This window comes from Delphinus delphis, chromosome 6 (genome assembly GCF_949987515.2).
Source record: "Delphinus delphis chromosome 6, mDelDel1.2, whole genome shotgun sequence".
Taxonomy (NCBI): Eukaryota; Metazoa; Chordata; class Mammalia; order Artiodactyla; family Delphinidae; genus Delphinus; species Delphinus delphis.
The window spans coordinates 91984916-92007487 of NC_082688.1; the positions used below are offsets into that span (position 1 = coordinate 91984916).

The window sequence follows — 22572 nt, forward strand, 5'->3', positions numbered from 1 at the left end:
CGGACAGGTACCTGTCTGTGGCCTGTTAGGAACTTGGCTGCACAGCAGGAGGTGAGTGAGCGAAGCTTCATCTGCTGCTCCCCATCACTTGCATTACCGCCTGAGCCATCCCCCCGCCCCCCCCCCCCACCGTCCATGGAAAAATTGTCTTCCACGAAACTGGTCCCTGGTGCCAAAAAGGTTGGGGACCGCTGGTGTAGAGCAAACAGAGAGCAGAGGGTGGGGGAGAGGGCAAGGGTGGAGAAAAGAGGGGGAGGGAATGGGTGGGAGTGGGAATTTTCTTCATCTTAAGCAGCTAAGATTTCTAGGGTGGTTTGTAACCATAGCATACTCATTAACCTATCTTGTCAGATAAACTTTTTTTTTTGTTTTAAATACACTTTATTTTTAAGAGCAGCTTTAGGTTCACAGCAAAACAGTAGAAAGTACAGAGTTCCCCTGTACCCCCTGATCTCACACAAGCACAGCCTCCCCCATTAGCAGCATCCTGCACCAGATTGTACATTTGTTAGAATGGGTGAACCTACATTGACAAATCATTATCATCCAAAGTCCATAGTTCACATAGGGTTCACTCTTGGTGTTCTATATTCTGTGGGTTTTGACATTTATAATATGTATCTGACATTATAGTGTCATACAGAATAGTTTCACTGCTCTAAGAATCTTCTGTGCTGTATTTGTTTTTTTCTGATTTCTGTCTTCATTCCATTGTGGTCATAATACTATGTAATTAAAAGCTTATGAAATTTTTTGAAGCTTGGTTTATGGTCCAACATATGATCACTTTTTGTAAATGTCCTGTGTGTGCTTGGAAAGAATGTGCTTCTGTCTTTGTTAGATGCAGTGTTCTATGTTTGTTAGTTTAACTTGGTTAATTGTGTTAAATTCTTCTACATCCTTTTTTCCTTTTCATTTGCTGGTTGTATTGGTTACCAAGAGAAATGTATTAATACTCATATTTTGCATTTGTCTGTTTCTCCTTACTTGCGATAATTTTTGCTTTATCTATTTTGTGGCTATGTTACTAGGTGCGTACAATGTTTAGCATTGTGTATTTTCTTTACCGGTTGAGTCTTTTAAAATAATTGTCTTTCCTTAAGGCAAAAGTGTTATTAGAGGTAAAGGTTGATTAGCTTAATATTAATGTAGTTGCATTATCTTTTCTCTGATTAGCAGGTGCAGTGTATATCTTTTTTTTTAACCTTGTACTTTCATTCTTTGTACTATGTTTTGGATGTTTCTGTTGTCAGCAGTATATAGGTGGGATTTTAAAAATCTAGTCAGACAATACTTCTCATAGTTGGAGTGTTTAGTCTATTGATATTTAAATTTAACCCAACTGTTGACATAGTTGGGTTTGAGTATGTTGTCTTAATAAGTGCTTTCTGTTTATTGTACCTGTTTTATGTGTCTTTTACTCCTTTCTTGGCTTTCTTTGAATGCCTTTTTTTTTTTTTTCCTCTGCTAACCTCAAGGTTACTTAAAACATGCATCTTTGACTTGTCAAAATCTAATATTTGGTTGTTTCCCCCTCTTCCTGGACACTTAAACTCCATTTATATTAGTTTCACTTACGTAGCACAGTTTGTGCTATTTTAATTCTGTGTATATTTTGTCTTAGGACACTATTAATTTATACAGTAGTAGCCATTTAGATTTACCCTTTTCATTGCTCTTCGTTCCTTGTTATAATTCCAGTCCAATCCAATTCCAATTCCATTTTCCTTCTGCCTGAAGAACATTCTTTATTTCTCCCCTGTTGTGTGACTCCTAATAGTGAATTCTTTGAGTATGTGTTAGTCTAAAAATATCTCAAATTGATTTTCCCTTTTGAGGGATATTTTTGATTTGTATAGAGTTCTAACTTGTCAGTTTTCTTCTAAGGTGTTGAAAGAAGTTATTAGATTTTCAGCTTTCATTTTTTTTCTTAAGTAAACTGTCAGTTTAATATTTGCTGTCATGGATGGGATCTTTTTTACTTCAGGCTTTTACGGGTTTTTTTTTTTTTTTTTTTTTTTGGTCTTTGGTTTTCAACAGTTTTTATGATGTGTCTAGGTATATATTTCTTTTTATTTATATTTTGTGTTTATAGGTCTTACTGAATCTGTGGTAATGTTTTCTTTTGAGAAGTTTGCAGCCATTATCTTTTAAAGTATTTCTTCTGCCCTGTCCCCCCTACCCTCTACTCCATTTAAATGCATGTGAGGCGTTCCCAGTCTCTTACCCTTTGCATGCTTCGTCCTTGGTATTTCTTCTGATCTATCTTTGTTCACTAATTTTTAACGAGGCCAGCCTATTGATAATCTATCCATTGAGTTTATTGTATTTTTTCACTTCTGGAAAATCTGGTTCTGTGATAGTTTTCTACCAAAGTTTTATATCTTATTTTTCTCTCTCTGAACATAATAGTCACAGCTATTTTATTTTTCATTTAATAATTTTATTTATTCCTGTAACCTTCCTGTAGCTTACTATAAAGTATGATTTTGTAACTGCAACACCTGGTAGCCCAGTGGGTCTGCTTTTTTTTGTTGTTTATCTGTCGTTTCTGCTAGTTTTTATTTTGTCTCTTTCTGGGCTAACTTGCATGGTTGCACATGTAGTAGATTACATTTTTTAAAGTGTTTGAGATAATTTGGGGTCAGGATGATATTCCTAGAGAGGATTTATGCTTGCTCTGCCAGACGTCTGAGGGAGCTGGCAGCTTGGGATCACCTCTGCTAAGTTTTAGGGTAAAGAGGAGTTGCGGCTGGACTTCTTACCATTCCTCCAGCTCCCAAGAGCAATTCAGGATTCCATGTCATAGAGACGTGGGTTCACCAGCCCCCTCCTTCCTTTGGTAGTCCCTGGGTTCTGGTCTTTGGCCCCTCACCTGGCAAAGTTATTAGCCTCTAGCTGCCCCTTAACACTTGGCAGTTACTCTCAGGGAGAAAAGTGGTTGCATATGTGGGGTTTACCTACCACTCTAGGTCCTGCCTCTGGAAGCACTGCTATCTTCAAGTTCTTTGATGCCTTCAAGCATATGGTTAGTGTATGTGTCACTGTGTGTGTTCATGTTTTTGTCACGGAAGTTTTCAGTCATATACAGTCGTTCCTCGATATCTGCTGGCGATTGGTTCTAGTCTGGTGAAACCTGTGGATACCTTCTCAGAATGTTTCTGAATACAGTGAATAAAATACAAGGGAGCAAAGAAGAAATGTTATATTTAAATAGTTACTAAATATGAAAACAATGTTAATTTAGTAATATGGCTTTTTTGTTAATATGTTAAGTGACAGATAAGACATACAGAAACAATTTCATATTTTAAGGTACTAAAGTGACAGCTCTTGATGTTTATCAAAAAGTAAATTGAGGTGGTCTTTTCTCTCCTTTCACGTATTGATCAACAAATAATTGATGGTAGGGAATACAAGAGAGCATAGTAGATCTGTGTGTCACAGCACTGTAATCCTGACACACTAGCTACCCAGAGTGAGGTCAGACTTTATAGGCCGAACCACTGTCCTCCATAAAACTGCCCTCACTACAGACACCAACAATAAACTTGGTGGTCCACAGGCCACCCATGTTTCTGACCACCTGGCTACGAATTCGGGGGTCCTCGTGATCTCATGTTTGATAATTTACTAGAACAACTCACAGAACTCAGGAAAATGCTATACTTATGATACAGTTTCATTATAGCAGAAAAGGATCCAAATCCATGACCATCCAAAAGAAGCACACAGGACAAGGTCTGGAAGGGTTTGAATGGGAATCTTCTAGTTTTCTTCTGTGGAGTCAGGAGTATCACTGACCTGCACATGGATATGTAATGGTGCATGGAGTTAGAGTATTGTTGACCAGGGAAGCTCTCTCCGGCTTCTATGTCCAGAGTGTTTATTGGGGTTTTGTTATGTGAGCATGGCTGATTGAATCATTGGCCATGAGGTTGAGCTCAGTCTTTAGCTTCCCTCCTTGAAAGCTGGGCTATCGGGATTCAAAGCTCCAATCCTCTAATCCCGTGGTTGGTCTTTTTGGTGTGGCCAGCCCCATCCTGAGTCATCTTGTTAGCACAAACTATCTAGGGACCCACCATAAATCACAAACACTCCTGTCATTTAGGACATTCCAACGATTTAGAAGGTACTTCCCAGGAACGGGGGTGGGGAGGGGGCAAGTTCTAGCCAAACTCTTTGTTTTACAACAGTCACCAATTCTGTTGTCACAGTTTGATGACTAATGCCCTGATGGCTGACCTACTCCGGTCATGTCTTGTTCTGTGGCAGGCCTCATAACTTAATTTAGAAGTAGTTGATGAGGGCTTCCCTGGTGGCGCAGTGGTTAAGAATCCACCTCAGGGGACACGGGTTCAATCCCTGGTCTGGGAAGATCCCAAATACCGTGGAGCAGCTAAGCCTGTGCGCCATAACTACTGAGCCTGCGCTCTAGAGCCCACGAGCCACAACTACTGAAGCCCCCGCGCCTAGAGCCCATGCTCCACGATAAGAGAAGCCACCGCAATGAGAAACCTGCGCACCTCAAGGAAGAGTAGCCCTCGCTTGCCGCAACCAGAGAAAAGCCCGCACGCAGCCACAAAGACCCAATGCAGCCAAAAAAACAAAAAAACCCCGAAGTAATTGATGAGCTTAAAAGCTGTTTTGAGATCTGTAATAAATGCAGTGGGGTGGAAAGATCTGTGATTTCTGTTGTTGAGAAAGTCAGGGATACTGGTAAAATAATGTGGTTTCATACGCTCATGATGGAAGGAAGTGCTTGCTGTATAATTCAGGTGAAAGTTAGGAAAATGAAGATAGAATTTTTCCCTCATCCAAATTCATGATACTTGTGAATTTTGTCCATCCTTAAGAGCTCCTTTGTTAGAACTTGGTGGTTGGATGTCTCGTGATTTAGGCTGTTTAATAATTTTGTTTATATTGATATGAGAGTTTGTGGCCCTGAAGGCCTTCAAATATACACTTGGTATGTACTGTAGCCAAACACTGGGTAATTAACAATGCTGTGTTCAAACAGCCCTTCATTTTAATCTTGAGGTTTTAGCCAAAGGGACAGCCTATGCTGGAGACCTCTAGAGCACTGGTTTTACATGCCATCCATTGAAACATTTGTGACTGGGCTTTCTGGTAAATTCTTTTGGGTACTTAGGAAGGTTCTGAGTTGTAATACAATGTTTTTTCTTTCCAGATTTATAGAATCTAAAACTATTGACCCTTTTTCTCTCTTAACATTTTATTGTGAACATTTTCAAGCATACAGAAAAGTTGAAACGCAGTCGAACACCTGTATACTCACCATCCAGATTCAGGAATTGCAAATACTTTGCCACCTTTTTTTTTTATATAATTTTTTTAAAAATTATTTTATTTATTTATTTTTGGTTGCATTAGGTCTTCGTTGCTGCGTGCGGGCTTTCTCTAGTTGTGGCGAGTGGGGGCTACTGTTGGTTGCGGTACAGGGGCTTCTCGTTGCACTGACTTCTCTTGTTGTGGAGCACAGGGTCTAGGTGTGCAGGCTTCAGTAGTTGTGGCACGTGGGCTCAGTAGTTGTGGCTCACGGGTTCCAGAGCACAGGCTCAGTAGTTGTGGCACATGGGCTTAGTTGCTCCGCAGCATGTGGGATCTTCCCAGACGAGGGCTTGACCCGTGTCCCCTGCATTGGCAGGCAGATTCTTAACCATTGCACCACCAGGGAAGCCCTACCACCTTTTCTTAATCTATTTTTAAAAATCACATCTTAGGAAATAAGCTACAGACTTTGGAGTACCTACAGTAAATCTGTGTTGTTGCCACCAATTCCAGATTTTGCTGTTCTTCTCTCTCTGCTGTTGTTTTCCCCAAACTTTTTATTTTATTTATTTATTTTTTTTGCGGTACACGGGCCTCTCACTGTTGTGGCCTCTCCCGTTGCAGAGCACAGGCTCCGGATGTGCAGGCTCAGCGGCCATGGCTCACGGGCCCAGCCGCTCCGCGGCATGTGGGATCTTCCCGGACCGGGGCACGAACCCGTGCCCCCTGCATCGGCAGGCGGACTCTCAACCACTGCGCCACCAGGGAAGCCCTCCCCAAACTTTTTTAATGAAACTTCCTATACACTGAAAAGTTAAACCTATAGCTGAGTTATACCTGTATGTTTTCCATTGAGATTCATTTGCTGACATTTTGTTATACTCAACATTTTTTGTTGTTAAGCCATTTGAAAGTTGCAGTAAATTGCAGACATCATGATACTTTTAAAAATAAGGATTTTTTTTGTAACTACAATATCATAATTAAGAAATTAAGAAAATTATTTCTTGTTTAATATTCAGGTCCTATTCAGATTTTAGCCATATGTCATTTTTCACATAAATATTTGTGATAGCATACATTCCTCCCCACACTTTGAACCCTTTGTGACGACAACTGTAAGACACTTGTTGGCAGCCCAAACTTCAGCTTAACACTTGGTGTGTTTAGCGGTTTGTACTTTTCCACTAGTGTTGAGATTTCTTTGGAACATGGCACTTTTGCTTAAGCAGTTTTAGAAATTTATTTTCTTTTTATAAATAGCACTGTTTGGTGATAGCAGCTGGCAGCAAATATTTTGATATGTAACTTTTTTAAAAAAAATATTTATTTATTTATTTATTTTGGCTGCTCCAGGTCTTAGTTGCAGCATGCATGTGGGATCTTAGTTCCCCTACCAGGGATCGAACCTGTGCCCCCTGCAGTGGAAGCACAGAGTTTTAACCACTGGACCACCAGGGAAGTCCCTGTGTTTATTTTTAAAATAAGAAATTTATCTCAGCTATGTTACTTGTAGTCTGTATGCCCACGTGCATTTTAATTTCGGTGCCGTAGGTTTTTATTATTTATTGTTTTAACATCTTTATTGGAGTATAATTGCTTCACAATGTTGTGTTAGTTTCTGCTGTATAACAAAGGTGCTGTAGGGGTTTTTTTATATATGAATTTATTTAGATTTGGCTGCGTTGGGTCTTCATTGCTGCACACGGGCTTTCTCTAGTTGCAGTGAGCCGGGGCTACTGTTCATTGAGGTGCGCGGGCTTCTTGTGGTAGCTTCTCTTGTTACGGAGCACGGGCTCTAGGTGCGCAGGCTTCAGAAGTTGTGGTGTGTGGGCTCAGTAGTTGTGGCTCGCGGGCTCTAGAGTGCAGGCTCATGAGTTGTGGCTCACGGGCTTAGTTGCTCCACGGCATGTGGGATCTTCCCGGACCAGGGTTCGAACCCGTGTCCCCTTCATTGTCAGGCGGATTCTTAACCACTGCCCCACCAGGGAAGTCCCGGTGCCGTAGGGTTTTAATTTCCAAAATGGAACAAGTATAATGTGTGCCTTATGGTGGTTGTGTAGAGTCTGAGTTGATGCATATATAGCAGTGTGTGACACACAGCATGTGCTTGGGGACACTTGTTTGTGAAATTGTGAGAATCTTGTGTTCCCCTTTCAGCTGGTTACAGAAATATTTTGAGTTTCGAAACTAAATTCATGACATGTTTTAAAGATTGTTTAGCAAAATTGCATGCTTGGATAGTTAATTATATTTAATACAGATGGACTTATAGCAAAGGGAAATAAATCCAGGATCTTCTTTTCCCCAGCTTTCTTTACGAAAAATTTTAAATTGAAATAAAAGTTCAGAGAATAACATTAGTATGTTCTTTGTATAGATTCAAAAATTAATATTTTGTCATTTTCACTTTATTGTTTGTGTATGTATCACTTTCTTTCCATGAACTATTTGAAATTCACTTGCAGACATTAATTCAGCCTACCTGTAGAAATTTCAGCATGTATTTCCTAAGAATAAATATATTCTCATGTATAACTACAGTGTCATTATTGTGCTTTTAAAGGTTAATGATAATTCCATAATGTGTCATCTACTATATAGACCCTATTTAAATTTCCCCAGACTTCAATGTCTTCTATAGCTTTTTCCCCTCCAAACCATTCATTCAGGGTTTGCTTGCTGTCTGCTTTTAGTCTCTTTTAATCTAGAGCAGTATGTCTACCTTTTTTTCTTATGACATTGACCTTTTAAGGAGTGTATTCCATTTGTCTTGTAGAAACTTCTCACATTCTCTTGTATCACCTGTATTTCTTAAAAACTGGGAATTAGGTCTAGAGTCTCAAGTAGATTTAGATAAAGCATTTTTGTCAAGAATGTTTTATAATGATGTGATGTACCTTGCATCACATCACATCTGGAAGCCTCTAAAGTGTGGTTGGCTCACAATTAGTGGTGTTGAATTGTTTGATCCCTCCATTGTCAAGAAGCATTTATAATCAACAGGTAATTTGGGGTGATTCTTTGGTACTGTGCAACATTATTTTTTAACAGCCTTTCACTGAATGGTGTTAGCAATCTGTTGGGTTTAGTCCTGAATACAGAGCTATCTTTTTTATTGGCTTCAATTTAAGCTCCATTTGACAACATTTTGTGTAATATTTGAAAAAAATTATGACTCCTGCTATCTTAGAAATGAGACTGTGCTGTCTCAGGATTTAAGATAAGATCAAGCAGTTGGAATAGAATTGCAACTCAAAAATGGGGAAGAACTTTTATCTGGAATTTTGTTTTCTTATATTATTCAAAAAGCTCCTATATCATTCCCTTCTGCAACTCTTTTTTTCAATCTGTGTCTTATACTTTTTAAAAAGTATTATAACAATTTCAACCTGAAAATTTTAATGAAGTGGTAAGCAGTAGAAAAATCATACCAAGATAAGCTTAAATCTGCTAGTGAGAAGGGTACATACTCTTTAGACCATCAGTAAGCTAAAATTTTCATGTTATAGAACCAAGTTGATTTATTAAGTTAAGAAACATTGATACTTGTGTAGATTAAAATATTCTTCAGTCTTTGAAGCAGCTTTGTAAAGAGTGTCAGAGAAAAGGAGCAGAGTCATGGGATGTTTTTAAAATTGGGATATACTGCATTATTTATTATATACCGATGAGAACAGAAATTGATAGAGAAGATAGAGATGGGATTGTTAAAACATATGAAAGGGTTGAATTTAAACACAGTTTATCTGTTATTATAGTAGCAGAGGCTACCAACCAGCTGGTGAATTTGTGGTGGGAAGATGAGTAGTTCTCTTCTGTTTGCTTCTGTCTAACTAGCAGATAGGAGGATGGGCTTGGTATTGTCAAATGCCCACTTGAGATAATGAGATTATAAATTGGGAAGTTTTTCAGCCCCATTTAATGGCTGAAATTGTGGGTGCAGTAGGAAAGGAGTTGGGTTAGGGTTTTGCCAGAAAGTGACAGGAAGAGAAAAGCAAGGGAGTCACTCTAGTGGTTGACCATCTGTGGAATCTAAGCTGAGTAATGAGGGAAGTTAGTCCCCAAGGAAGAAAAAGGTCAGGCTGTAGTTTGGAGGTAGTGGTTGCATCAAAGAATTGTTGGAGTGGAACTTCTGGTGTAGGAAAAGTGGAATGATCAGAGGTGGTTTTGAGTGTGAGATGCTTGAAACAAAGATTCCAGAGGTATTGTAGTCATTGGTGATGAGAAGGTTGAGGTTGTGGCTGTGGAGATAGTTGGTTGGAGTTGGGTAGGTAGTTTGAAATGAGGATGTCAGAGAACCAAGGGAGCACGTTGTTCAAGGATCATATGTTGCCAAGAATGTGATGGAAAACAAGTAAGATCTTCAAGAGTGTGTGCAGATGACTAGAGGATTAATAGGTGGATGACTGCAACGAAAAGGGGGGCCTGTTATTACTAGTGCTATGGCACGTGCCTCCACGTTGGGGTGTTGGGGTAGGAGAGATTGTGTAAGTAAGGTTGTTTGGGGAACACAAACAACCAGTTTGGAGAGAGCTGCTGGATGGAGGGGACCCTAGATAGACTTTTGCTACAGACAGACTGCCTTTCAGAAGGCAGCAGAAAGGTTTGGGCAGATGGGGGAAGAGGGCTGTAGGGTTCCAGTAGGGAAAGATACATCAGAGTGGGAAGAATTGAATGGGGAAGTGAGATTTCTGGTGCTGAAAGAGGTAGAGTGATGCGAGGCTTACATGTCTGTTGGGTGGCCTTGGGAAAGACAAGTGTATGTCTTTGTTGTCATGACAGCCTAGACTTTGTTGTCATGACAGCCTAGACTTCATTTCCTTACCTCAGTGCGTGGGGAGGCAGGCTGGTTGTAGCTCCTAGGAAGAGCACATGAACCTTGCATGGGAAAAGTCACCTTCAGAAAAGCTGCTGCTTCCATGTTTTTTCTATACAGGCATACCTTGTTTTATTGAAGGTTTGTGGCAACCTGGCATTCATTGGCAGATGATGGTTAGCATCTTTAGCAATAAAGTATTTCTAAATCAAGGTATGTACATAGTTTTCTTCAGGTATAATGCTACTGCAAACTTAATAGAGTACAGTATAATATGAACATAACTTTTATATGCATTGGAAACCAAAAAATTAGTGTGACTCACTTTATTGCAATATTTGCTTTATTGTGGTGGTCTGGAACTGAACCCTCAATATCTCTGAGGGATGCCTGTATAACTTATTGCCACTTGAAATACTGTCTCTTTTCCTTACTTATTTGTGTACTGTCTCTCCCCTTCTACCTAAGCTTCAAACAGTAGGCATTCTGAATATTCATTAAATGAATTATAAAAGCCATTTGTTTTTAAATTTCCCTTGAAGTTCTATATAGTTAAGCATTTTTACCAGTTGAAATGATTCCTCTCTCCCTTGTTATTTAGGCTTTTTAATTATTTTAACTATTTTGTTGAATTTTAGTCTCTAGAAAATTCATTCCCTTCAATTCTTAAACCTGTGAATGCATGGCTGTATGATGTAGACATGATGACTAACAACGAGAACTGAACGTAGTCATGTGGTTCAGTGAAATTTGTGGTGGATATTTTTGTGTTCTATGAGAATACATTTCCATATATGTTTTACTACGTGGACTGTAAACTGGACCCAAATTTCAATTAAATGATAAACTGACTTTTTTGCATGGGTATGGAAATTTCTTTGAGGCTCCTCCAGAGTTATTGGATCTTCCGCTCTGGTTTCCTGAAGCTTGGGAGCAGAAAGGGAACTGCGAAGTCTTATTGGCTGTAATCCCTTCTTTTGCCCAAGGCTGCTGGTTTACTGACCATACCTCTAGCTGTGGCTCAGACTTGAAGTAGCTTCCAGTGCTGCCTCACCCTCCAGCTGTTGTTCCACCATGCACCTGCCACACCTCTGTTGCCCACTCCAGTGCCTTGCTGGGTCTTTTTGTGTCCCATCAAGAATATGGGACCTGCCAGTCTAAATCTTTTCTGACATGCCAGTGTCTACCCTTTTCTGACTTTTGCCAGCAAAATGGATTGGCTGCCAAAAAAATGGGTTGGGATACAATGGGGGAAGCCGGAAGCCAGATGCTGTATTATGTTTAGTTGACCTGTGAGGAACTGCACTTTTCCTTGTTGAGGGGTCTAGTACCTCCTTTTCTCCTGCTTCTCTGTGTTGTCCTTGGCACTGAGGTCTGAGGAAATAAAGTTAATTACTTCCTGGCAAAGTGTATTTTAGCTGATGTTACGTTTAAAATTTGTCATGTTTGATGGCTTACTTGGAGTAGTTTGCTTTTGTGATGCTCTAGTAATGAACTATTATTTCACTGTCTTACAGAGTACTTAGGATTTCACGTATTTTTGCTGAACTTATTAAAAAAAAAGGCGCTTGGGATGATGGATTAACAAGAACATTGAAATTCTGTGAAAACTTTCAAATTGGAGCATACTGAATTTTCACCCTAGTCCAGCAGCTCTGCTGCTCACTTAAATACAGATGAATGAAGACCCCATTCGGGAAGACACCTGGCCAGCGGTCCAGAGCTGATGCAGGTAGGCAGTGCAGTTCTACACTTTAGTACAATAAATTTAAAACAGTTGTAAAAATGAGAAATGCTCTCATGTAATTCGTAGTGGTTTGCTATTCCTAAAGCTTTGTGATTTCCAGTATTTTAAACACATACACATGTGAAAGAAACAGGTTTAGGTTTTTGAAAGGTAGGGATCATATTAATTTTTTTTTCCTGTGGTCTCTTGCAGTAAGTTATAGATGTCCAGTAAATACAGCAAGTGAATTGTAAATACTTGTAGGATTATAGTAAACAAAGGATTTATCATTTGTTTTTGAAAGAAGATGTGAAAGTGAGATGACTAGCTGAGTATTAGATTTAGTGAGATTTAGGATATTTATAGGGAAAAAGGTAAGCTCAGTTTTTTGTGTATTTATTTGAAAGAACTTTACTGGAATGAAATGTATGGAAATGAATATTTAATAGAAATTAATTCTTATTTTTGAGGCACACAGCCGATACTAGAAGTTTAGACTTTGCATGATTTTTGTCCACCCTAAAAACAAAGGTTAAAAATCTTATAGGCTACAAAATAAAATAGGTAAGTAGTATTTTCTTTAAGATTTATGTTTTTCTCCATTCCAGAAATACATTTGAATATTGGAAAAAACCTGTCATAACATATTAAGGTTCTTTGATAAATGAATCAGAGAATTCTGCTAGGAAAATTACTATTAATCTTACAAGTGGTTGCTATGTGATTTAGAATTTATTATATTTATTAACTGTAGTGTTTGGAATTCCTTTGTAGAAGAGCCACAGGGATTAAGATTTTTAAGTTTCTCTTTTCTCTTTGATTTTAGTTCCTCTCGTAAAGATAATATTGATTTAACTGTTAAATATTTGTCAGTAAGATTAACTTGCAGTAGTGGTGACTGACTGAAGTATAAGTCACCTGAGAGGTTACTATTTAAATTCCAACAGGCTCATCAGCTCTGTCCTGCTCTTTTATTAGCTGTATAAACATTGGTGCATTTTGTATCTTCCTAAGCCTTGGTTTTTCTCATCTAAACAATGGGACTGTTATGGTATGTATCTATTGGGGTTATTATGAAGAATAAATGTGTTTATGTTGTCAGGTGCTTAGGTAGGTGCCTGGCACATTATAGCCGCTCTGCAAAAAGCATTTTTTTTTTGTTGATCATATTGTTTGTAACGAAATGTTTATTCCATCTCATTAGTTGCAAAAATTGCTGTCAAGTTTTTGTTGATCAGCGAACGCCCCATGTTTCTGTCATTTGAAATAGTAATTCATACCCTCAAGTTCTTTTTATGCACACCATTCTAAATTCAGCACTCCTATTTTCTTCACTGATTTAGTCATATTCTTAGGAGAGAGAATTGATTAAAGTGATGTGTAGTATGGTGTAAGTAATTGAAGGAGCTAAACCAAGAGATGTTACTGTTAAGGGAGAGATTGTCTAATCCTAGCCAGTTCTTTGATCTTATATTTTCTTACTCTTTGATATTTTTTAGAGCATATGGCCTAGTGCTAAAGACAAAGTAGGTACTCTGTAAATTCTAATCAGCCTATTGATGAATATTTTAACATATGAAACCCTGGGGTCATTTATTGTTTTTCACTGTTGTGTATTATACTCTATTTTAGAGAGATACTGATCCCTTGATCAGTATTACTTATAAACTAGTCTTAATCATTTTCCCTGTTAACATAGACAAAGGCTTTGTTACTTTTAAATCCCTGTATCAGTAACAAATGTGCCCATTTACAAATAAAGAAAATTCACACACAAAGGGGGTTTCTTTTTCTCATGCAGCAAGAAGCCCAAATAGGCATTCCAGAGTTGATATGGTAGCTCAGCTATGCCCTTAGTCTGGTGCCATCTGAAAGGCTAAAGTGGGGGCCTACAGTGGATAAGGCTCCTAGGATGTTTCTCTTCCTCTGTGGGCCATTGTGTAGCTGGAGTTACTACATGAAGGCTCCCAGAGCAAGTATCCCAAGAGAAACAGGCACAGTGGCATGGTCTCTTCTCTTGGAACCTTGGAAGTCATACAGGTTCACTTCTGTTGCATTTTGTTCATTGAAGCAGTCTCAGAGGTCTGCCCAGGTTCAAGGGAGTGGGCATGTACTCTGCTCCATGGGAGAAGTGTCAGAGAATTGTGGTCATGTTTTAAAACCACCACAGTGGGCAACTCCTAATACCTGACAGTGCTTGACATTAGGGTGTGAGTGATCAATAAAAATTTGAAAATTGAGTTTTCTGCATTCTCTTTATGTACCTAGTTCAACATATTAGGGATTTCTTTTTTTTTTAATTAATTAATTATTTAATTTTTGCTGCGTTGGGTCTTTGTTGCTGCGCACGGGCTTTCTCTAGTTGCGGCGAGCGGGGGCTACTCTTCTTTGTGGTGTGCGGGCTTCTTATTGTGGTGGCTTCTCTTGTTGAGGAGCATGGGCTCTAGGTGCACAGGTTTCAGTAGTTGTGGCACGTGGGCTCAGTAGCTGTGGCTCATGGGCTCCTGTAGAGTGCAGGCTCAGTAGTTGTGGCACATGGGCTTAGTTGCTCTGCGGCATGTGGGATCTTCCTGGACCAGGGCTCGAACCCATGTCCCCTGCATTGGCAGGCATATTCTTAACCACTGTGCCACCAGGGAAGTTCCAGGGATTTCTATTTTTAAAATAACTTAGGTTTATTTATATAAATATGTTGGAATTTAATTGGTTACTAAAGTGGTAGTTTATATATACCTAATGACGTTGGGCAGCAAGTCCTTTTTTACAGTAAAGCTTTTTTCATATTTTTTTTTTCCTGTAAAGTTAGCCTCCATTTTTACTAGTTTACCAAAGGTTGCAAATTTTCTCCTTTTATGACATTATACTGATAGGTACAGGGAATGGTAGTAATAGATATCCATGTGCCGAATACTCAGATTAACAACTATTTTTGCTATATTCAAATATTTTTAAAACCTTGATTTTACTTTTATCAAATCAATAAAAATTCATGGGTGAAATGTCAAGTAGTGCCGAAGACTTATATCAAAAAGTAGGCACTCCATTCATTTTGCTGTTTACCTTCAAAATTTGTAAATGAGTACACAAATTTCTCTTGATCTGAAAAATTTAGATATGTATTGAAACCTGTGGAGGATGACGGCTTTTTCACGTAACATCTTTTTTCTCCCGTTAACCTTTTTTTTTAAATAATGAAGTCAATATTTAATTTTTTTATTGAAGTAAAGTTAATTTACAATGTTGGGTTAGTTTCAGGTATACAACAAACAGATTCAGTTGTGTATGTATACATGTACATATGTATGTATTATTTTTCAGATTCTTTTCCATTATAGGTTATTAACAAGATATTGATTATATTGGGACTTCCCTGGTGGTCCAGTGGCTAAGACTCCACGCACCCAGTGCAGGAGGCCTGGGTTCGATCCCCGGTCAGGAAACTAGATCCCACATGCTGCAACTAAGAGTTTGCATGCCACAACTAAAAGATCCCGCCTGATACAACTAAGGATCCCGTGTGCTGCAACGAAGATCCCGACCGCCGCAACTAAGACCTGGCATAGACAGACAGACAGATAGACAGACAGATAAATGAGATTTTTTTTAAAAAAAGATACTGAGTATCATTCTATCTGCTACTTTTCTTTGCCTCAGTTAGTATGATAATCTCTAGGTCCATCCATGTAGCTGCAGATGGCATTATTTCATTTATTTTTTTATGGCTGAGTAATATTCCTTTGTATATACGTACCACATCTTCTTTATCCATTCATCTGTTGACAAATATTTAGGTTACTTCCAGGTCGTGGCTATTATAATTAGTGCTGCTACAAATATTGGGGTGCATGGGTTGCAGTATCATATGGTAGCTCTGTTTTTAGTTTTTTAAGGAACCTCTATACTGTTCTCCATAGGGCTGTACCAGTTTACATTCCCACCAACAGTGTAGGGAGGGTTCCTTTTTCTCCTTTCTCCACACCCTCTCCAGCATTTATTATTTGTAGACTTTTTGATGATAGCCATTCTGACTGGTGTGAGGTGATACCTCATTGTACTTTTGATTTGCAGTTCTCTAATTAATGCATGTTGAGCCTCTTTTAATGTGCCTGTTGCCCATCTGTATGTCATCTTTGGAGAAATGTCTGTTGAGGTCTTCTGCCCTTTTTTTTTTAGATGTTGGGGGTAGGAGTTTATTAACTAATTTATTTATTTTTGCTGTGTTGGGTCTTCATTTCTGTGCGAGGGCTTTCTCTAGTTGTAGCAAGCAAGGACCACTCTTCATTGCAGTGCGCGGGCCTCTCTAGTACTATCACGGCCTCTTGTTGCGGAGCACAGGCTCCAGACGCGCAGGCTCAATAGTTGTGGCTAACGGACCTAGTTGCTCCGCGGCATGTGGGATCCTCCCAGACCAGGGCTCGAACCTGTGTCCCCTGCATTAGCAGGCAGATTCTCAACCACTGTGCCACCAGGGAAGCCCTGCCCATTTTTTGATTGGGTTGTTATTTTGATATTAAGCTGTATGAACTATTTGTATATTTTGAAAATTAATCCCTTGTCAGTAGCATCATTTGCAGCAATTTTCTCCCAGTCCGTAGATTGTCTTTTTTCATTTTGTTTATGGTTTCCTTTGCTATGCAAAAGCTTTTAAGTTTAAGTAGGTCCCATTTGTTTATTTTTGCTTTTATTTCCATTACCGTAAGAGACAGATCCAAAAAAATATTGCTGTGATTTATGTCAAAGAGTGTTCTGCCTATGTTTTCCTCTAGGAGTTTTATAGTATCCAGTCTTACATTTAGGTCTTTAATCCAGTTGAGTTTATTTTTGTATATGGTGTTAGAGAATGTTCTAATTCCATTGTTTTACATTTAGCTGTCCAGTTTTCTCAGCACTACTTATTGAAGAGACTGTCTTTTTTCCACTGTATATTCTTGCCTCCTTTGTCGTAGATTAATTGACCATCATGCATGGGTTTATTTCTGGGCTTTTTATCATGTTCCATTGATCTCTATGTCGGTTTTTGTTTCAGTACCATACTGTTTTGATTACTGTAGCTTTGTAGTATAATCTGAAGTCAGGGAGCATGATTCCTCCAGCTCTGTTCTCCTTTCTCAAGACTGTTTTGGCTATTGGCAGTCTTCTGTGTTTCCATACAAATAAAATTTTTTGTTGCAGTTATGTGAAAAAGGCCATTGGTAATTTGATAGGCATTGCATTGAATCTGTAGATTGCCTTGGGTAGTATGGTCATTTTAACAATATTGATTCTTCCATTCCAAGAACACAGTATATCTTTTGTCTTCAGTTTCTTTCATCAGTGTCTTACAGTCTTTGGAGTACAGGTCTTTTGCCTCCTTAGGTGGGTTTTTTTCTAGATACATTCTTTTTGATGCAGTGGTTAATGGGATTGTTTCCTTAATTTCTTTCTGATATTTTGTTTTTAGTGTATACAAATGCAAACGATTTCTGTATATTAATTTTGTATCCAGCAACTGTCAAATTCATTGATGAGTTCTACTAGTTTCCTGGTAGCATCTTTTAGGACTTTCTATATATAGCATCATGTCATCTGCAAACAGGGACAATTATACTACTTCTTTAGCCTTCTAAGTTTTGGCTAAAATGGTACTTACTGTTTCTATCATGATTACTGCATAAGTACTGAACTTTTGAGCCAAGTAATGCAGTATGATTATTTTTTTTGCACATTTTTCCTGGAGTTTAGTGATTGCTTTAGTTTTTTTTCTATTTGTTTAAGTTTCTTTGCAAGTTGAAGTCTCTTAAACCCTCCAACAGCTCTATAAAGCTCCTCTCAGTATAATTTCCTGCATGCCAAATCCATCTGTCCGTGTTTTTCTTAGAGGATTTTTTCCTAGTGCCTTCTGTCCTTTTCTCATCTGTTGATTATTCTCTCGACCTGCTGCAACATTGTCATCCTTGGAATTTCTTTTTCCTCTTTTGTATGTTAGATTCTCCTTTCCTCCTGGTTCCCATGCATTTTGTCTCTTAGTGTGTACTCTTGCCTGGGTAAAGCATGTACATCTTCAAAAGTTTCAAGAGTAGGCAGTGAATGAGTTGATTGTTAAAGCTGCAAGTGGAATGTATAGTGATTCATTCATATTCTTTACTTTCCACTTCTCAGATTTCCTGAAATTGTCTCTAATAAGAATTTTAAAAAATGCACATAGAAGATGGAAGTTTTTTTGGACCTTGTATCAACATTGTTGTTATTCTACTCTCATGCTTTATATTTGGCAGGGAAAAGATTCTAGGTTGGAAATAACTTTTTCTTTCAGAATTTTCCAGGCATTGCTCCATTCATTGTCTTTGAGATCCAGTGTTGCTATTTGGGGAAGTTGTATGCCATTTTCATTTCTGAACCTTTGTATGTGTCCAGTGGTTTTTTTCCCCTCTTCTCTAGAAACTTATTTTTTTTTATTTTTTGTAATTTATTTATTTTTGGCTGCATTGGGTCTTTGTTGCTGCATGCGGGCTTTCTCTAGTTGCGGCGAGCAGCGGCTACTCTTCGTTGCGGTGTGTAGGCTTGTCATTGCAGTGGCTTCTCTTGTTGTGGAGCACAGGCTCTAGGTGCGTGGGCTTCACTAGTTGTGGCATGCGGGCACAGTAATTGTGGATCATAGGCTCTAGACCGCAGGCTCAGTAGTTGTGGCACATGGGCTTAGTTGTTCCACGACATGTGGGATCTTCCCAGACCAGGGCTCGAACCTGTGTCCCCTGCATTGGCAGGTGGATTCTTAACCACTGTGCCACCAGGGAAGCCCCTGTAAGTTGCATTTTTAAAAAGCCTTTCTTGAATTAGCTCTACCTCTTATGATTGTCTTAGTGTCTCTTTGCTTTTTGTCTCTATTTGTGAATGTTTTCTCTTGTGAATGTTTTCTTTAGAGATGGATTTTCAGATTTCCTGCTTGTATGATGAGAGTATTTAATACCTCTCAGATTTCCTGATTTCTCCCTTAAAGTTATAAAGTCATACTCTTTTTCTGTTTGTTGAAGTGGCACCCCCAGAGACGACTGCTGGTCATGTAAAGCCAGGCTAATTAAAATTGCTGATCAACAGGGAGCCTGTCACCTTGACAGCCTCCCAGGGAAATTTCACAAGAGGGAAAGGTGCTCACAGGGGAAGAATGAGTGAATTAATAGGATTGGAGGCAATGAGTGTGGTGTGGTGTGTAGGGGGATTGGTATTTTTAATCCAGATGAGTTGCTGGAACAGACATTGGTCTTTATCCTTGGAACATCTGAGTCCATGCAAAGTTAAGTCAAAAGTTGGTTATTTTGGAACATGTGTCTGAATGAGCTTGTTAAAACAGTTTGAGTGTATATAGTTTTACTTGCCTGTCATGGTTTAGTACAGTTTAAGTAGTGGTTTGGTGAGTCATTGAACAGTTTATTTTGTAAATTAGGCTTTTTTTCTCATTTCAATCAACAAATAGATGTAGCTCCCTAATAAAGGGTCTTGTTCTGTTTTCCACTGGAAAATCTGTGATCCTCAGATGGGTGATATAACCCACCATTGACAACTAACTGACATTGGTGCCCAGTGAATATATACACACCTACCTACTCTTCTGTTATTTGCTTTTTCCACTTAACAGTATGTATAGGTGACCTCTTCTTAGCAGTATGTAGAGAAATTGCTCATGACTCTTTACAACTGAACAGTATTCCATTGTGCAGATGTACCAAATTAGTTTGTTCAGTAGTCAGTTATTTGGACATTTAGGTTGTTTCTACTCTTCTGCTATTAGAAATAATAACTGCAATGAATAGCCTTGTCCATTTGTCTTGCCAGTGCCATTAGGATAGATTTCTAGAGGTAGAACTGAATCAGATCTTAAATGTATATGTAGGGCTTCCCTGGTGGCGCGGTGGTTGGGAGTCCGCCTGCCGATGCAGGGGACACGGGTTCGTGCCCTGGTCTGGGAAGATCCCACATGCCGCGGAGCGGCTGGGCCCGTGAGCCATGGCCGCTGGGCCTGCGCGTCCGGAGCCTGTGCTCTGCAACAGGAGAGGCCACGGCAGTGAGAGGCCCGCGTACCGCAAAAAAAAAAAAAAAAAAAAAAATGTATATGTAATTCTGTGAGATGTCACCAGATTCCCCTCAGTGGGCTCTGTACCGTTTTTCATTCCTACCAGCAAGTAATATGTGTTTCTCACAGAGTCTCACCAGCGTTGTATGTTGTCAGCAGTGTAGATTTTTGTCCATCTGATGGGTGGGAATGGTATCTCTGTAGTTGTATGCGTGAGGCTGCATATCTTGTGTTACTTGTAAATGCCTCTTTGGCCTTTTTATGTTCTTATCTCACCCATTTTTTCTTCTCTACTTTCAGAGGCTCTTTTAATGTCAGAGATATTAACTTTTGTCTGTGGTATGAGTAATTTATCTTATACTCTCTGTTGTGTGGAGTCAGCTTCTTGGAGAAAATCTTCCTTGAGTCCCTTGTCTCTTGTTCCCATTTGTATGGGTCTCTTAGCCTACTTCTCAGAAGCTGCGCTGAACTTCTAACATGGTTTCTCAGATCCTCTGTGTTTACAGTGCTTTTCTCTCAATTTCGGGAGTATCTTCCAATAATGCTGAGAGAAGATTTGTTTAAGGTTTAAATTTTGAGCCCGTACATGACTGTAAATGCCAGTTGGTAATTTACCTGGTTACGAGTTCTGTATTCAAAATAATTTTACCTCAGTTTTGAAGGCATCACTTACCTCTTGTTGTCTAGCCCAGTGTTGATGGTCAAAGAATAAGTCTAGTACCTCTTTATTTTTTTTAAAGAATTAAAAAAAATAGACTATTTTTGTAGAGCAGTTTTAAGTTATAGCAAAATTGAGCAGAGGGTACAGTGATTTCTCATATACCCCCCATCTCTCCCCAGAGTTCCCCAGTAGCAGCATCCCACACTCAATTATATATGTGTTAACAATGAAGGTACTACATTGACACATCAGCATCATCCTAAGTCTGTAGTTTCAAGTGTTCACTCTTGGTGTTGTATGCTCTGTGGGTCTTGACAAATGCATAATGACACAAATCCACCATTATAGTATCATACAGAATGGGTTCACTGCCCTGAAAATCCTGTGTTCCAACTATTCATCCCTACCTCCCCCTTAACCCTTGGCAACCACTGACCTTTTATTGTCTCCATAGTTCTGCCTTTCCCAGAATATCATATAGTTGGAGTCATAAAATTCCTTCATGGCTTGATAGCTTTTTTTTTCAGTACTGAATAATATTCTGTTGTCTGAATATAGTACCAATTATTTATCCGTTCACCTACTGAAGGGCATCTTGTTGCTTGCTTCCAAGTTTTGGCAATTATGTATAAAGCTCCTATGAACATCCATGTGCAGGCTTTTATGTGGATGTAAGTTTTCACCTCCTTTGGATAAGTGCCAGGGAGGATAATTGCTGGATTATATGGTAAGAGTTTTGTGAGAAACTTCCAAATTTGGATTCCCACCGACAGTGAATGAGAATTCCAGTTGCTCCACATCCTCTCCAGCATTTGGTGTTATCAATACATATTTTGGATTTTCACCATTCTGATAGGTGTATTTAGTGGTATCTCATTGTTTTGAGTTTGTATTTCCCTGATGACTTATGATATAGACCATCTTTTTATACTTTTATTTGCCATCTCTGTATCTTTGGTGAGGTGTAAAGGTTTTTTGGTTCAATTTTTTTTTTTTTTTTTTTTGCGGTACGCGGGCCTCTCACTGTTGTGGCCTCTCCCGTTGCGGAGCAACAGGCTCCGGACGCGCAGGCTCAGCGGCCATGGCTCACGGGCGCAGCCGCTCCGCGGCATGTGGGATCTTCCCGGACCGGGGCACGAACCCGTGTCCCCTGCATCGGCAGGTGGACTCTCAACCACTGCGCCACCAGGGAAGCCCTTTTGGTTCAATTTTTAAAAGTTGTTTAATCAGTTTGTTTTCATTGCTGAATTTTAAAAGTTCTCTTTATGTTATGGATAACAGTACTTTATCAGATATGTCTTTCCCAAATGTTTTGTTATCGTCCTGACAGTGTCTTTCACAGAGCAAAAGATTTAAAGTTTAATTAAGTCCAACTTATCAATTATTTCTTTCGTGGATTTTGCCTTTGGCATTGTATCTAAAAGGTTCTCAACATAACTGAGGTTATCTAGATTTTCTCCTATGTTACCTTTTAGGAGTTTTATAGTTGATAGTTTTTTGTTTTACATTTAGGCCTGTGATCTGTTTTGAGTTCATTTTTGTGGTGGATATAAGATCTGTGTCTAAATTCATTTTTCTACATGTGGATGTCCAGTTGTTCCAGCACCATTTGTTGAAAACAGTCTTTTCTCCATTTTATTGCCTTTGCTCATTTGTCAAAGAACAGTTAACTGTATTTATGGGTGACTATTTGTGGGCTCTTTATTCTGTTCCATTGATCTCTTTGTTCTTTCACCAATACCACACTGTCATGATTAGTGTAGTTATATAGCAAGTCTTGAAGTCAGGTAATGTCAGTCCTCCAATTTTGTTTTTCTGCTTCAATATCCTGTTGGCTATTTGTGTCTTTTGCCTCTCCATATAAACTTTAGAGTCAGTTTGTTGATGACCACAAAATAACTTGCTAGGATTTTGATTGGGATTGCGTTTAATCTACATATCAAGTTCAGAAGAGCTGACATCTTGACAGTGTTGGTTTTTCCTATCCATGAACATGGAATATCTGTCCATTTATATGGTTCTTTAAT

The 22572-nt window shown here is 38.9% G+C and overlaps 1 protein-coding gene across 2 annotated transcripts in view; it reads left to right on the plus strand.

The window, feature by feature from the left end:
- The window catches only part of SPIN1 (spindlin 1), a 64428-nt gene that overhangs the window by 10109 nt on the left and 31747 nt on the right, over window positions 1-22572 (plus strand). For both annotated transcript variants that reach the window (XM_060015078.1, XM_060015077.1), the window contains one exon: window positions 11629-11843. In XM_060015078.1, the coding sequence (XP_059871061.1) occupies window positions 11792-11843 (52 nt within the window). In that variant the 5' untranslated portion in view covers window positions 11629-11791. The remainder of the gene's footprint in view (window positions 1-11628; window positions 11844-22572) is intronic.